This window comes from Myotis brandtii, unplaced genomic scaffold (genome assembly GCF_000412655.1).
Source record: "Myotis brandtii unplaced genomic scaffold, ASM41265v1 scaffold131, whole genome shotgun sequence".
In the NCBI taxonomy this organism is placed as follows: Eukaryota; Metazoa; Chordata; class Mammalia; order Chiroptera; family Vespertilionidae; genus Myotis; species Myotis brandtii.
Window position 1 is genome coordinate 5,803,702 of NW_005354632.1, and position 15,699 is coordinate 5,819,400.

At 48.0% G+C, this 15,699-nt stretch overlaps 1 protein-coding gene across 1 annotated transcript in view; it reads right to left on the bottom strand.

Annotated features, from left to right (window-relative positions):
• Positions 1 to 295: 295 nt before the first annotated feature.
• The window catches only part of NTNG1 (netrin G1), a 202,783-nt gene continuing 187,379 nt past the window's right edge, over positions 296 to 15,699 (bottom strand). The window contains exons 6-7 of the mRNA XM_005860123.2: positions 6,157 to 6,324; positions 296 to 453 (exon numbers count right to left, since the gene is read on the bottom strand). Coding sequence (XP_005860185.1) covers positions 311 to 453; positions 6,157 to 6,324 — 311 coding nt within the window. The 3' untranslated portion in view covers positions 296 to 310. The remainder of the gene's footprint in view (positions 454 to 6,156; positions 6,325 to 15,699) is intronic.

A 15,699-nucleotide genomic window follows, 5' to 3' on the forward strand; every position in this document is an offset into this window, starting at 1 on the left:
CTCCCTCTTCCCCCCTCCCTCCATCCCTTCCACTCTCTCTAAAACTCAAGGGAAAAAACATCCTCCGTGAGGATTAACCAAACATAATAAAAACAATAAAAGAAAATGGCATTTGGTTCGGAAGCAAAGGCATTCTTGAAATCCGTCTCCAACATGAGTGCCAATCGGAACTCGCTGGGTGGCGGGAAAGGCTCAGGTAGCTTTGCAGGCTTGTCAGGGGTCGGGCTGGGCCTTTTTCTGCTCTGAGCGCTGCACGCCGGCCAGGCAAGCAGGGGGGGCCATGCTGCAGCGGGCGAGGGCAGCGCCCCAGTTACTTACGTCGACAGCCGGCGTGCCAGGAATTGCCCGGCAGACACTCATCACACTTAGGCCCCGTGGCTCCCGCCTTACACTCACAGAATCCCGAGCCATTACAGCGCTCATGGACTGAGCCCAAGGGGTTACAATAACACTCTGCGGAAAGGAGACAACACACAGGCTGGAGAGCAGGCCCAGGGCCGGAGGGTGCCGACACCCGCGCCCACGGCCACCAGCGCCTCGCTCCCTCAGGACGGATGCCGCTAACGAAACGCTCTGGCAAAGGCGGCCACGGCAGGTCCATCGATTTACCTGCCCGGCCGCCCAGGACATCGTTTTCATGACACGGGAGGAAATCAACCGAAACCTTCCAGGGAGATAAGGCATCGCGCTCCCCACCGCCCACGGGGCCTGATGGAGAGGCCATTGGCGGGGCCTCTTACACGGTCGCGTGAACGCCACCAGCAGGGTGGCCAGCGAGGCTCCATCATCCACCATCAGGGCCAAAGCTGCTGAGATGATTCAAACGGGCTGACCTGAGACGCTTCGGATCCGAGAACCGCCGGACAGGTTTACAGTGCAGTACGGATGCACGTGGCTCACTCACAGGCAGGTTTTCCCTTATGACTCGGGATGGACACCCTGTAGGGACTGATCTACGAGGCCAGTGCGGCGTTTGTGCCGCCGAGATGAACACTCAGGAAAGGAAATGCCGAGATCCCACGTAACTTTCTACGTTTGAGACTTTTCTCACTAGATTGTCTGAACTGTGAGTAATAAACAGAAACGGGCCATTTTCCTGACTCGGCCCATAGCCTCAGGGGGGTGTTTTTACGCCCGAGCACTGCTTGGCCTGAAGGCGGGGCCAGGTCGCCTTGGGCTTCCACTGGCCTGAGAGGTTTCAGGACCAGCTGGTTGGCGGTGTGTGGAGTTTGGGGGACAAAGTTTCTTCACTTATCTCCCCACCGTGGGATCGTGGGCAGGTTCTTGGGCTCCTCCATAACAAGGGGCCCATGAAGAGGTTTTCTTGTTAAAAAAAAAACCAACAAACCCCAAGTAAAATCATACCAAGCAAATAACCGAACAACCGCCATGAGCAGCCCTAGGAATCCCAGTTTAGTATCACCCAGTTGAGCACCCGTTAGCCATGGTGACTCAGGGTTTAACACCACAGAGGGTCAGAGGCCCGCTCTCACTCTTTCTGTCATGGGAACTAATTAGCTAATTTCTTCAAAAAAATGTGGAAGGCCTTAGTAGACTCCAAAAGCAGTGGTGATTAAATCATTTTTTTTCCTCTTTATAGTTCAGCATTCTTCTGCTGCAAACATGTAGAAGGCGAATAGGTATACACAGGTAAAAATAAAACGAGGTTAACTCTAAAATGCTCTCTCCTTGGCTGGCGTGGTTTGTCCTTAGTAACTAGTTTTATTTTAAATCGGCATTTCCTATTTTAATGTGTGTGTATAGGGGGTTGTTGTTTAAAAATTTTAAAAATAGTAATTCTGTTATGGCTTTAAGATGTTTTTCTGTGCATATGTATAAGTATGCACCTATCTCCAAACTGTAAGATGTTTTTGTGTATACGTTGACAATAAACCACCAATGTTTTGTTAGCCAGGTGGTAGAATTTTCTTTGGCCAACATGAATTCACATACTACCCTGGTCAATTAGCCCATAAAAATTGATTATTATGCCCTGACCAGTTTGGCTCAGTGGATAGAGCGTCGGCCTGCAGACTCAAGGGTCCCAGGTTCGATTCCAGTCAAGGGCATGTATGTACCTTGGTTGCGGGCACATCCCCAGTAGGAGGTGTGCAGGAGGCAGCTGATCAATGTTTCTCTCTCATCAGTGTTTCTAACTCTCTATCACTCTCCTTCTCCCTTCCTCTCTATAAAAAATCAATAAAATATACTTAAAAATTGATTATTACAAGGTTCTAGATGCAAAACTATGTAAACAAAGTTGTTTTATTTCTCCCTCAAAAATGTGAAATGTCTAAACCACAGAATATGCCAGTGGTTGTCTTAGGAAACGGTGTAGGTGTAATGAACTTACTCAAACAGTAATGAGAATAAATAACAAGAAGAGGTGGGGCTACACTCCACCTTCCACACAAATACTTGGGTTTTAAAGTATCTATATTACTTATGGGACTTTGCTGTATGGTAGGTGCTGTACGGTAGGATGGCCTTGGAGAATTTTTTTTCTTCTATGAAACTAGGAAGAATAGGCAGCACTGCTAGGCTGAAAAACACCATGAAACACGTTGGGAGGTTTGATTCCATAGTTACATTGCAATTGATTGATAGGTTCAAAGTGTCTTGCGTTTGCTTTGCTCTACAGAAGGGACTGCTGATGACCTGAACTGGGGTTCCAAGGGGAATAAAAAATAATCCAATATCAGCTGAGCTATGTTTAGTAGCAACGGCTGGGCCCTGGCAGTGACTACCCAACGTCACACACCAGGCGTCCGCTAGCTTTCTGCTGGAGTGTTTCTGAGACAGGCGTGCAAGGCCGCCCTCTCCACGTAACTGCTGCGTCATACAGGGCAATGCCATGCATCGTTGGAGACACGGCTGTGTTTGGAATGTGTGTGAAAACCGGTAAATTCACCAGCGATCCCAAAGCAGCGATCACTGTGGCAACATGGATCAGCCTGCATTTTACATTTGCAGGATTATAAAATGATGCAGGCGGTGTACAGCTATTTCAACAGAGTCCACGTTTGGTCAGAGATTATGGGCTGTTTCCCAGTGGATTTGATGGCCAGCTGTTAAAGCGCCGTTTAAAAAAATATTTAGAGAAGATTTAGATGAAGTTGACATTTTTGTGAGATTACCGCCTGATTCTGTGCAAAGGCGCTGGGTAGACACCCATTCGTTTCGATGAGTGCTTTCTGGAAACATGAGCCCTCAGTTCCCTGTGGTGCAGCCTCTCAAATTCAACCCTCAGTCTTGCCTTAAGCCCTGTGGGGAGCTTAGTGTGGGGAATAGTGAGAAGGGTCCTGTGCCCGACAGGGCTAACCTTGGGCCTTGGCCATGAGCCACAGGCTGCCCGTGGCCCCCAGGAGCAACTCAGCCTCAGTCTCGATTTCCCTGCCCTTAGTCGCTCCTGTGGGAAAACTGGAATCTAAATGTGATTGCTTCGTTGCACATCTGCATGTATGGACTAAAGACAAAAGACAGACCATTGCTGATACCAGCTGGCCATACCTTTCGGTTCATTCTCTAAAAACAATTTCCCCCCCTTAGGAAAAGGGCAACAATTTAAGGAGCTGGTGTGTGCGGGACATTGTAGCTACTGGCTAATGTAGGCAACGGCACCTCACAACACCCATCTCTGTGCTAACCAAGTCCTTTCCTTGGTTTGAAGAGTGTAAAATAGTGCTCTCCAAAGATTTCTATTTTCTAGAATTCCCCAAAGATTTAGGGTTTTAATGAACAGACTTTCCAGAAATGGAAAAAAAACCCCCACAAAAAACAACGGCTCTTGATTTTTTTTAAAAGTAGAAATAAATAAAACATGTCTACTTAAGCTTTCCATATTTTATCTGCAGCTTATATTTTAAAAGACAAAAGCGGAATGGGCTGTCCTCTTGTCTGTGGATAATCAAGCGTGGATTTACGATAAAACTATATCTCTTAGAATCGAAGGGGGAGCACAGATTGTCCTTCATAGATTATTTTAGGACTGGAAAAAGGCCCAACTTCCTCAGAACAGAATATTACTCCAAATAGCACATATCGGGGCATTGTTACATTACCTGCAATGAGAAAGTCCCTGGGATAGAATCTTTTCTCTTGAGGCCTTTTTCTTTAATTTATTTCAAGTAATATGAAATTAAGTTATAAAACCTTGTAATCGTACATAAATAGAAATAATTAGGTTTCATTCCTGCGCTCCTATTTATTTTACCTTTTCTCTTGCTTCCATATTTATGGTGTGGCATTTATATATTTTTACGGGTGACATTCAGCAACATGGAACTCTGCATTCAAAATTCAGACAGCTACATGTCTTTGGGTTGTTAGTAATATCCTCAAGTCTTTGTAACCCCGGTGTTAGAAAGGCAACTGAATTTCTGTTCCTAAGGTTGGAGTGGAATTGTGGCTCTCATTCCAAAAGCATTCCAGACTGTGGAACCTCAGAGGGAAGGCGGGGGTGAGGGGGTGCAGGGGGCGGGGGTGGGCTAGAAGGGGTCAATGGGGGGAAAAAGAGGACGTATGTAATACTTTCAACAATAAAGATTAATAAAAAAATTCTATAAGTACAAGTCTGAGAAGCATAGCTTTGCTAATTGGGTCAGGGTGGCTGGGAGAACGTGTTCAAGCTTTGAAGTCAGAAAAGGGACTCTTTGCTAACGCCATATGATGTGCGTCAACTTGCCTTACTTTTCTCAACTAGAAAATGGGCAATTATCAGTGGAACACTTACCCCTGACCCCCCCGTCCCCCCCCACACACACCGCTTTGTTAATGAGGATCAAGTAAAAAAACACATTCACAAGTCAGCCCACAGTTCACCAAGAGCTTGCCGTGCATCCCATGGGATCCCCATGTGACCAGGGGTTCTCAGATGACTTACCTAAGGCACACGGCTATTAAATAGCACACTGGGACTTGAACCCAGGTCTCCGGCCTCTAAGTCCAGTGATCTCTCCACTAATTCACAAATGATAAGTGAGGAAGGCTTTGAAAAATAGGACATACTGAAGACATACAGTCGAATGTAAACTTGGCCCAACCGAATTCAAAACAAGGTGTACAGCTAGTTAAATGAGACACTTGGCAAGTACCTATATGTCCTTGACAATCCAATCGGAGAGCGATAATCCCACAATTGCATATTGATTGGGTTCCTTTTTTTGATGAAAAGACCATCTGTCATTTTTCAGCTCCTGTATTCTGTTGAAATTAGTCTCTATGTGAAATATTCTACCTTTAAAATGGGTTGCCTATATGGTTATACCCATTAGCGTGGTAACGGATACACAGCCTTTACCATTTTGAATATATGCATTTCTCCCTAGAAAATGATGACGTGAAATTCCATTTATTGGTTCGTACTTCTCCATCAGCTCCCTTTCTTAAAGACAGGTCCCACTATGCACAGGCAGGAGGGTTTTTTTTTTTTTTTTGATGGGAAGGCCACCTGATTCTCTCCAGTTGACATGGTCAACCGTCATGGTGGGTGGGGACAGCGCCCCAGGGATCCAACCCTGTGGACTCAATTTTCCAGGGCTCACGAAGCTAAGAGAATTAACCATCTAGAATAATTTTGAGAAATTGCTTCTCCTTTTGGAGACTGTAGAAAAATCCAATAAATGGAATTTCTTTTCTATGGATGAAAAAGGCAGGCAAGACTTCTACATTACCAACTGCATGTGGCTTTCAGTTGCAAATGGCAATATTTGTAATCAACCAGTATTTGTTGATTAGCGATTATGTGCAAGAGGCTGTATCCTAGCTTCTCACATCGATAATTCAAGCCCCTAGAGTGAGTCCCCATTTTGAATGTGGAATGCATAGCTTCACTTTAAGGTTAGGCTGAAATGACCAGGTTTTAAGAATTCATGCAAAAGGAAAATGGGAAATTCTTTATCTCCGAAACATTTTTCAGCTCATTATCTTTAAAGCAACAGTCACATAAGGATTCGCCATATATTCCCCCAACTACGATTTCAACCAGCACACGTGAATTTTAAGTCTACCACAGGGATGTTTTCCCCGTTGAGAAAGTTCCTTCGAGAAAGGTCCTTCCGGCTCAGCCATGGTACAGATCCCCAGCCTCTCCGCCTTCCATAGCTCCCCATCGCGTGAAAGGCACAGAACAGTAGCTGAAATGATAAGGGGACTGACCTATGCACACATTCTCATCGTCCAGCTGTGCCGAAGCATTTCGGAAGTAGCCCAGCCTGCATAACTCACAGTGCTGCCCTCTAGTGTTGTGCTTACAGCTCACGCAAATGACTGTGTTTAGCAGATCGATATAACTGCATCGATTGGAGTGGCCGAAGCATTCGCAGTCTTGCAAGGAAGAAGAGAAATGTATACAGAGTGTATACGGCAGCGGAAGAGTCATCGCATACCACATGCTTGGATACAATGAGGGGTGGGGAGGAGATGGAGGCATGGCATTACATCTATGCGGTGCGACATGACACATGGCGACGGCAGGTGGCTGTGACGGGCATGGAGGGAGCATCTGTTTCGAGCAGGAGAGAAAGGCCGGACATTCAGAACATGACGGGAGGTTGTCAATTCTTGGCAGACAGGATGAACAGAAGCATTTGCAGGTGCACACCTTTTAATATCTGGGAAGGCTTGGCTTCCGTGGATGCGAAAGTCTAATTTTGGCACATGGGGAACGTTGCTGTCTTTGCATCCCTTGCCCCGTTTCCTGTCCGTCTTTGCAGACTGACAAAAGAGGAGGGGACGTGTGTGAGCACCTAAGGCCTGAATCTGTCATCACCCACGGCTCCTTGGACTAGAGCAGTGGTTCTCAACCTTCTGGCCCTTTAAATACAGTGACCCAACCATAAAATTATTTTCGTTGCTACTTCATAACTGTAATGTTGCTACTGTTATGAATCGTAATGTAAATATCTGATATGCAGGATGGTCTTAGGCGACCCCTGTGAAAGGGTCGTTCGACCGCCAAAGGGGTCGAGACCCACAGGTTGAGAACCGCTGACCAAAGGCCTGAATCTGTCATCACCCACGGCTCCTTGGACTAGAGTCTCTCACTACTGATGCTGTCAAGAGAGGAACCCGGTCAGGGGTTCACAGAAGTCACGGCCAATTTAATAGGGATCCAGACAACTAGATATTCTTTTTGTTTTGTTTTCTTCCCCCAAATGTCAAGAAGAAAGATGGCCTCTGAGAGCCTCTCGCCAGGCCAGCTCTGCATGTTTGCTAACATGTGAGAGAAAGTATAAAAAGCAGGGAGGTTATTTGTGTAAAAACAGGGGTTTTTGGTATTTCTTTTCCTTCCAAGTTTCAAGCTAAGTCTTTGACAATAGAAAGACCAGGCAGCTCCCGTATCCCCAGGTTTTTTTCCTTTGTCTCCTCAAAATGTTGGCGGTGCCTCTGACGCTTAGGGGTGACAATGATAAGAATTAGACGAGGAAATGGAGCCGAGAGGACGAGAACAGGTCGGGGAGGGTGGAGAGGGACTGGATTGTTCTCTCGGTTGCAACTCAACCAAAGCAAGAGGTTGTTCATCTAATTCAACCTTTTTAAAGGAAGTGATAGAGACCAAGCCCCCATTGGTAGCCATAACTGTCAAATCAGCCCCTTAAAAAAAGGTGAGGGATCACTAGATGGGGATCTAATTTGTCTTCTCAAAAGATGGGGGTAGACCTCGCTGGACATCTAAGAGGACAGTCAACCAGGATACTGCAAACCTCGTTTACCTAAAAACACTCCTCTGACTAATGCCTGGCTTTTATGTCATCTCACCAGGAAGCCAAAGACAGTCACTATTTGAGCCCATCCATCCATCCATCCATCCATCCATTCATTCATGCACTCAATCAATACTTTTTGGGTTTGTCTACCATGTGCCAGGCACTATGGGAGGTGCTGAGTGAAGCTTTTGGCCTAGATAAAATTTTGGAAGTATTGCCTTTGATGACCAAAATAAAAATGAATAAGCATCATCACAAATGAATAAGGGAGAAGGGAGGAGACTAGCCTTCTCCTTTTTTTAAAAAAATTAACATGCTTCTACCCATCAGAAAAGGGAGGAGACTAGCTATCTCCTTTTTTTTAAAAAAATTAACATGCTTCTACCCATCAGAATGCTATGGATTCATGCAGTGGAGAGCCGGTTCCTACAGCAGAGCGCTGAGGTCACGGTTCTGACAGAATGACAGAAAATTCGGACAGAGGCAGAGGAGGACACTGGAAATGGTGAAGAGTGGAAGGCCCCAGGAACAGGGTCAGCATCGTGGGGACGCCAGAGGCAAGAAGGAGGGGAGGTTCCTGAGGGCGAGCCGCTTCCCTATGGAAGGCTGTCTGTGTCCCTGCAGGTGTGCTGGGTGGGGATGGAGATGGGGATCGGGGGACCCAGAGCGAGGAGAGGACAGGGAAGCCGTGGGACTCCAATGTGGGAGGTGGGGTAAGAAGGTACTTGCATCAGTTTAGTAGTTTTAGGGCCTGCCACGTTAAAAAGATAACGCTAGAATTATAGGTCACCAAATTAAATTCTCCCAGGAAACAACAAGCACTTCACCCCAGTACACTCTATCTCCCTGAGTTACAGTTTCCTTGCGGTGGCATTTCTGACTTCCGAGGGAACCTAAAAGGCCTCGAAAACGTTCCTTGGTTGAGTGTTTGAAACAGGGAGAATCTTTTTGGTCTGGAGACGCCTCAGAGAGGTGGTAGGAGGGAGGAGACCCAAGTCTGACATCTCGTTCCCAAGGACTTCTTCCAGCTGCCTGGCCTCCTGAGGAGTGGGCTGCCCCTCCCGGAAGGGGTCCTCAGCGCTGTCCTCCCTGGTCCCTACCCCAGGTTGGTCCTCGGTGCACCTAATGTAACATCTTGTGTCAAAAGCATCCTTGAAGGCATACATTCATCCCAGGAGCTTTCGGGATGACCAGGAGTCCCTGTTGTTAAGAAGCTAGTTTAGTGGGCAAGACAAGCAGGTGCTCAGATAGAACACAGAATAGCTCGGGTCAGAACACCCGTGGTGCCACGTGCGGCCTCCAGAGAAACCCAGGAACTCCAGAGGGGTTAGGAAAACTGACTTCACACTGGACTTAATATGAAACCTCCGGAGGGGAGGTCGAGTGTATTTAAGAAAAAGAAAAAGGAGGGAATGAGCGTTTCAGGGGAAAGGAGTCGTGTGTGCAGAGGCAGGAAGTTGGGCAAGTTTCATGACCTGGTTCCTTTGTGGGTGTTGAGGGTTCGGTAACACCTGCCCCATGGCCAGACCACATCTGACCTCCATCTGCAAAGTTTATCCAAGAAAAAAATGTAGATTTCCGAGTTCCACACTCTCGAACCCAGTCCACGAATGTCCAGAGAGATGTCAAACGTGACTGGCACTGAATTTTTGCATTTAAGGAATGGTACACATTTCTGGGATGACATTAACTATTTGTTTCCGGATCCTCTTTTGAAAGCCAATATATTACTTTTGATGAGAAGAGTTAAATAATATAAATGATATAAGTAATTATATAGCGATACACAAAATCCTACGTAGCTCAACACCCAACATTATAAACTTATTCAGAAGGTAAGGGAATCTTTTACATGCTTTACAATCTAGGAAATGGGCTAGTGGACACTTGATTCTTTTAACACTTCTAAGACTCTTCCCAGACTTTGATAAGTTGCCTTGCTTGGCTGTGATGTAAACTTGAGAATGTAAAACGAGAAAAAGACCTTTGAAAGCGATTTGAAGAACACGAGGACACTAGATAAACACAAGACGTTTCACATGTAATTCTGAAACTGCCGTGTTCACTTTCAGTATTCTGTGAATTCACCACTCCCCAGCAACGAGTCTTTCCAAGATGGGCACGGAATCCACGAATGATCATTCATGATCTCGTCCGAGAGGCATTAGCATCTTAAAATCCTGAAGGAATAGCTCAATGACTCTTTGATTGTCCAGTTCACGGACCTACCATCTCCCCACTTCCCTTTTCACAAGAATGGAGTCCATGGTCCATCCTCACTCTCTCCTCCCCTGCCTTTGATCGTCCAGTTCACGGACCTACCATCTCCCCCCTTCCCTTTCCACAAGAATGGAGTCCATGGTCCATCCTGGTAATTACTTCCTTTCACATATTCTCACTCTCTCGTCCCCTGCCCCCCTCACCCCAATCGTCATCTCCTGGGCAAGTCTGGTCCTGGTTATGTCCAACTCTCTAGCTCTCCGTGCCTATACACCTAACAGCTGAATGTGGGGGTTTTATCCAACCGTTTTGGATAAAGTCTCACTTTAAGTTCATGATCATCACTCATGGGGTCCTCGGAGCTGCCTGGCAACCGTTCCTGGACAGGGGGCTTCTCTCTCTGTTCTCCGCCTTCGCACCCACCATTGTTTTCCCTCCCTTTCTGCCCGTCTCCTCACACATCTCAGGGTGTAGTCACTGGCCCTCTTTGCTCTTTAGGCTCACCCTAGAGCAGTGATGGCGAACCTTTTGAGCTCGGCGTGTCAGCATTTTGAAAAACCCTAACTTAACTCTGGTGCCGTGTCACATATAGAAATTTTTTGATATTTGCAACCATAGTAAAACAAAGACTTATATTCTTGATATTTATTTTATATATTTAAATGCCCTTTAACAAAGAAAAATCAACCAAAAAAATGAGTTTGCGTGTCACCTCTGACACGTGTGTCATAGGTTCGCCATCACTGCCCTAGAGCCAGGGTTGTTTTTGTTCTGCTTGTTAATCAGCCCCCGAGGATATATTTTTCCACTGAGTTTTAGAGAGAGTGGAAGGGAGAGAGACAGAAAGAGAAGCATGGATGTGAGAGAGACACATCAATTGGTTGCCTCCTGTACTCACCCCAACCAGGGCAAGGGATCAAGCCTACAACTGAGGTACAAGCCCTTGACTGGGATGGAACCTGGGACCTTGGGCGGAGGCTCTATCCACTGAGGGCTGTTGCTGTTTTGTAATCCAGCTTCATGACTTCATACACCATCCACATGCTAACCTTCCCCAAACACTGTGAACCCCCGATTTTGCAGACCTCAATTTAACAGACTTTGGATTTAACGGACAACATTTCTGGTCTGTATGTTTTTAACCAAGATTTGCTTAAATTAAATTAACAGGTTATTTTTTTTGTTATTAATTCACTGTTATTCTTAACAAACTTTAGCGAAGAGGCCCTTTGTGGGGGAAAAACACTGTAGTAATTTCACTAACATAACTAAATATCACGTACCTACAACTACAGTCCACATATTTAAATCCAAGAGTTCTGAGACCGATTAGCACATGATCACATGGCATCACCAGCGTTAACTGGCCCTGCCTCACGTGGCGGGACTTTCTGCAGCAGGTGGAACAGGTGCATGTTCCCACGGGCGCTAAGCCCCGCCCAGCCGTGCGCATCTGCTCACCAGGTGACCGGTGAATGCCTGCATTTACTAGACCTGCTCAGTATCGATTTAACATGACAGGAATACATATCGGCAACTTTCCTGTGAAACTGAACTTTTCATACATACTTACTTTTAATTACACAAACGTGTCTACCTAAGTCAAAGCAGGTAAACTAACTAATTTATCTTTTGTTTTTTAACATCCAAATTTGGAAAACCAACTTGATTCTATAACAGACTTTCAGCTTTAAGGGACAAATTGTATCGAGGTTTTACTGGAGTTCATCCCAGCGGGGCCAACGCCCCATCAGTTAGCAAGACTTCATCCGGACAGATACTCAGCTGCCTTCTTCATGTCTCCACTTCGACACTGAATAGACACCTCACCTCCCACCCACTAGACTTTCGGCTTTAAGGGATGCCGCCCTCGTCCGAATTGTAACGAGGTTTTACTGGAGTTATTCCCAGTGGGGCCAACGCCCTGTCAGTTAGCGAGACTTCATCCGGACAGATACTCAGCTGCCTTCTTCATGTCTCCGCTTAGACACTGAATAGACACCTCACCTCCCACCCACTCCCCTCCAAGCTCCGAGGGCACCCCTGCTCAGCCAGGGGCCACCCATCTCAGTGACAACGCCACCCCTCCCATCGCTCGGCTCAGCATTCCCTGTTCTCCACACCTCGCATGTTCTCCTCCCTGGCGACCAAGCCATCAGCAGACACTCGGCTGTGCTTTGAAAACATATTCTACATCTCTCCGCCTTGCTCCACCGCCTCCTTAGTTACAGCCACCCCCCTCCCCCCCCGGAATATTGGATTGTCCCCAAGCTGCTGTCCTGGCTTCCATCCCGGGACCGTCTCCTCTCCACACAGCAGTCAGAGCAACTCTGAAAACTTCAATGAGGCCATGACGTCCCCTGCTCCTCATCCTAACGGCTCCCTGTGTCATTTGTATTCACGGGCCGAGCTCCAGCTCATTCCTTCCCCGTGGATCTGGCCCCTTGGCTTCCTGGGGGCTCATTGCTGTCACCCTCTTCCGCACTGGCTGTAAAATGCCTCCATGTTGCTCTGCCCACATGCCAAGCGCTACCCCAGGGCCTTTGCACGTGCTGGTCATGCTGTCTGGAATGCTCCTCCCCTTGCCACTCCTAGGACCTGCTTCCTCACTTTTAGCTCTCTGCTCAAAGGAAATTCTGAGACCACTCTGTCTGCAGTAACAACCCTGGACCCAAACACACGAGTCCCCCAATTTCCTAAGCCTGTTTCATTTTCCCCACAGAATTTACAGAACCGGAAAAGCATATTTAAGAAGAAATCTCCCCCCTGCACTGACTGTCAACACACGAGTACAGCCCGTGTCTGCGTGGCTCACTGGTGTAACCTCAGCGCCCAGGACATCGCCTGGCACATCTTACACACTCACAGCTGCGGACTGGACGGTCAAGGAACCCGCGAGGGTCCCGGGGCACCCTCCTTTGGGGGACAGAGGAAGATATAGAGGAAAATTATGTTTAATTCACTCCCTCACCATTCGTATTCCATAAGAGTCTGGCTCTATCCTATACATTAGAGAGTTTAGAAAAACGACAGCCGCCCGGGAAGATATAGCTTAGTGATTAGTTTAGCAGACAGCTGACCCTGGGTCTACACAGGTCCAATTCAGGCGCGAAAAACCAGATTTCTGAAAATGACTGTGGCTTTATGTAATTTTTTGATCTTCAAATGGCACTGTGAACGATACCTATTTTTTTTTCAGACAAGTGCTAACTACTGCTGTGCAAACAGCCCTCACGGTGGTCTTGCAAACACATCTGCGTGGTACGGCCCCCAGACAATGACAATGGGTGCGCACGGAGGACCGCCTTGGGCCGGGGGACAGCGTGAACGAGGCCCAGTCCTGCCAAACGCAGCAGGGGTCCTCAGCCTTGGCATTATTGAAGTTTTGGACCAAACAATTCTCTGTTGTCCTGATTGTTACAGGATATCCCAAGCCGTGACAACCGACATTCCCCTGGGGGACAACCCCCCACCCCCCCAAGACATATGGGAGGGCGTAGTCACTGGCCAGTGAAGAGCAATGAGGCTGGCAGTCTGGAAGGAGAGCGAGTGTCCGCCGTTGGCTTCTAGAACAGGAAAGACCCACACCTGTGAGGCCTAGTCTAGCGGCTCTGAGACTGGCCTGGAGAGGAAGAGTGGAAGGAAGAGGGTGTCAGGAAGAGGAGGGGAAGCCTTCCTTCTCACTGTCCCCGTGGCCTTACCGCTGTCAGCATCAGACAGAGCATGTGAAGGCGTGCGGGTAGATTTCTTTCTTTGGCCCAAGGAGGAAAACGTATTCAAAGCCAGAGCTGGAGAGAATTCATTTGCTCCCTCACAAAGAAAGGATTTGGGAAAAGGACTTGAGATAGATGGAAGGTGAGTGAATCCGAGCTCTAGTGAGATGTCTCCTTCGTTGCGTTAACAGGCACCATGCCTCTGAGGGGCCTCTGGGGCGGAGGGGAGCGGTTTCCTGGCCCGTACCCTCCCCCAACCCTGCTGCGGCTTCGCTCTTCCAGGCACACCCTTAGGTGGCTTCTTCCTGCCTCCGGAGGGCGTGTGGATGTTCTAAGTGCTGTGACACCAAGAAACCAGGGGTCGGACGGAGGGGTCCAGGACCAGGCCAAGAGGCCTCCTGAGTATCCAGCGTGTGGACAGGACACGGAAGACATGGACTTTGCGAGAGTCCCCGTTGCTCCCCTTCTCCGTCACCGCCCTGGTTTTTCTGGGCAGGTCTGCCTATGGCAGAGGGGGAAGGACATCCCCCGTGGCCTCATGACTGCCCATGACACTGTGACATGCACACACACACACACGCACACACACACACACACACACACACGCAGGCGTGATAACCCAGCCTCCGGGCTGCTCGGCTCCTGAAGGAGTTAGATTCCCTGGGTTTCCAATCCATTTGGAAGCCCCTCAAAAGCTGCGTGAAAGCACGTGGGGGGGGGCGCGTAAGGCGTGGCGTCAATTCTACCGTGTCTGCTCTCCCCATGTTCTGACCAGCTCCCCCTTTCTCCAGGGGCCTCAGGAGGACCGACTGGGCGTTGATTAAACTCGGGAAGAGGATTTGGCTACATTCGCTAAGGAATGGGGAAGCTATTGTGGTCACTTTCAGCAGGTGGGGCCAAACCAAAGCTGGATGTAGCCAATCAATCTATTTATGGGTAAGAGGCGTTAATTTCAAAAAAGAAAAACATATGCACAGCAGTCAAGGGTGGAAGACAAGACACACCTGTCACATGGGACATTTGAAGGAAAAAGGCGAACTAAGAATAGGAGTCTTTAGGTTTCCTGGGAAAAAAATCTCCATTCTGTGACTGACGGATGCCACCTGGAGCGGGCCATGCATGAGTCCCAGAGGAGACGCTGCTGGCTCTCACTTAAAGACTGTGCCCTGATTATTATTCTTGGGTCACGGTCATGGCTTACGCCCAGTGTCGAGCGTCCCTCGGATTGGTTCAAATTCATTCCAACTAAGGGTTGGAAGCAGAAACCCCAAGGGATGTCATTGGTTACAACATCAAGTGGGCACTGCATACAGCCCCTGCCCTTCTGTTCTCATGAAGAGCATCCTCGAAGCTCACACCGCGTGGGTTTCCATGTTTTCAGTGCGAATGGACAACAGTGTTCATACTCTCACGCTCATGCTACACGGGAACCTAAGCTGCTCTGATTCTTAGTCACACACGGATCTTTCGGAAAACAAAGCTGCAGCGTTGTTGGTTTGCAGAGTGAACTTTCTGAGTGAAGCTCCCCCCCCCCCTCTTACAGATGACATTCCCAGGACCAGGGGATGCACGGCTCAGTGTCAGGCCACATGCCTCACCAGTAAGCTGATGGGTACACCCCACAGATATTCCCGATTCATACAGTACAATGTTTCACAACACACAGCGCGGGGGACCACTGTATGAATCCCAGAACTCCTACCTCTCTTGTGGTTTGCAACTTGCACGGAAGGAACTGTTGACAAAGCTACTTTGGGAGCCACTGGACAGGTTTAAAAGAATGAACAGACATTAGAAACCATCGCGCAATGTTCCCACGGCAACCACTTGTCACCAACCCACGGGGGAGGAGCCCTCCTAGTACATGGCGGCTACTCGTGTTTGTTCTTCACCGGAGTCTGTTTCCTCACGAAGAGGAGTCTTATCTGTGGCTGAAGATGGCTTAACACTGTCCGAAATAAGTCTAGAGGCTTTCTTTTCAGGGGCAAGAGTAACTACCACTCTCATCAAGAATCCCGTAATGCAAAGATCAGTCTAGGATAGTGGTCGGCAAACTCATT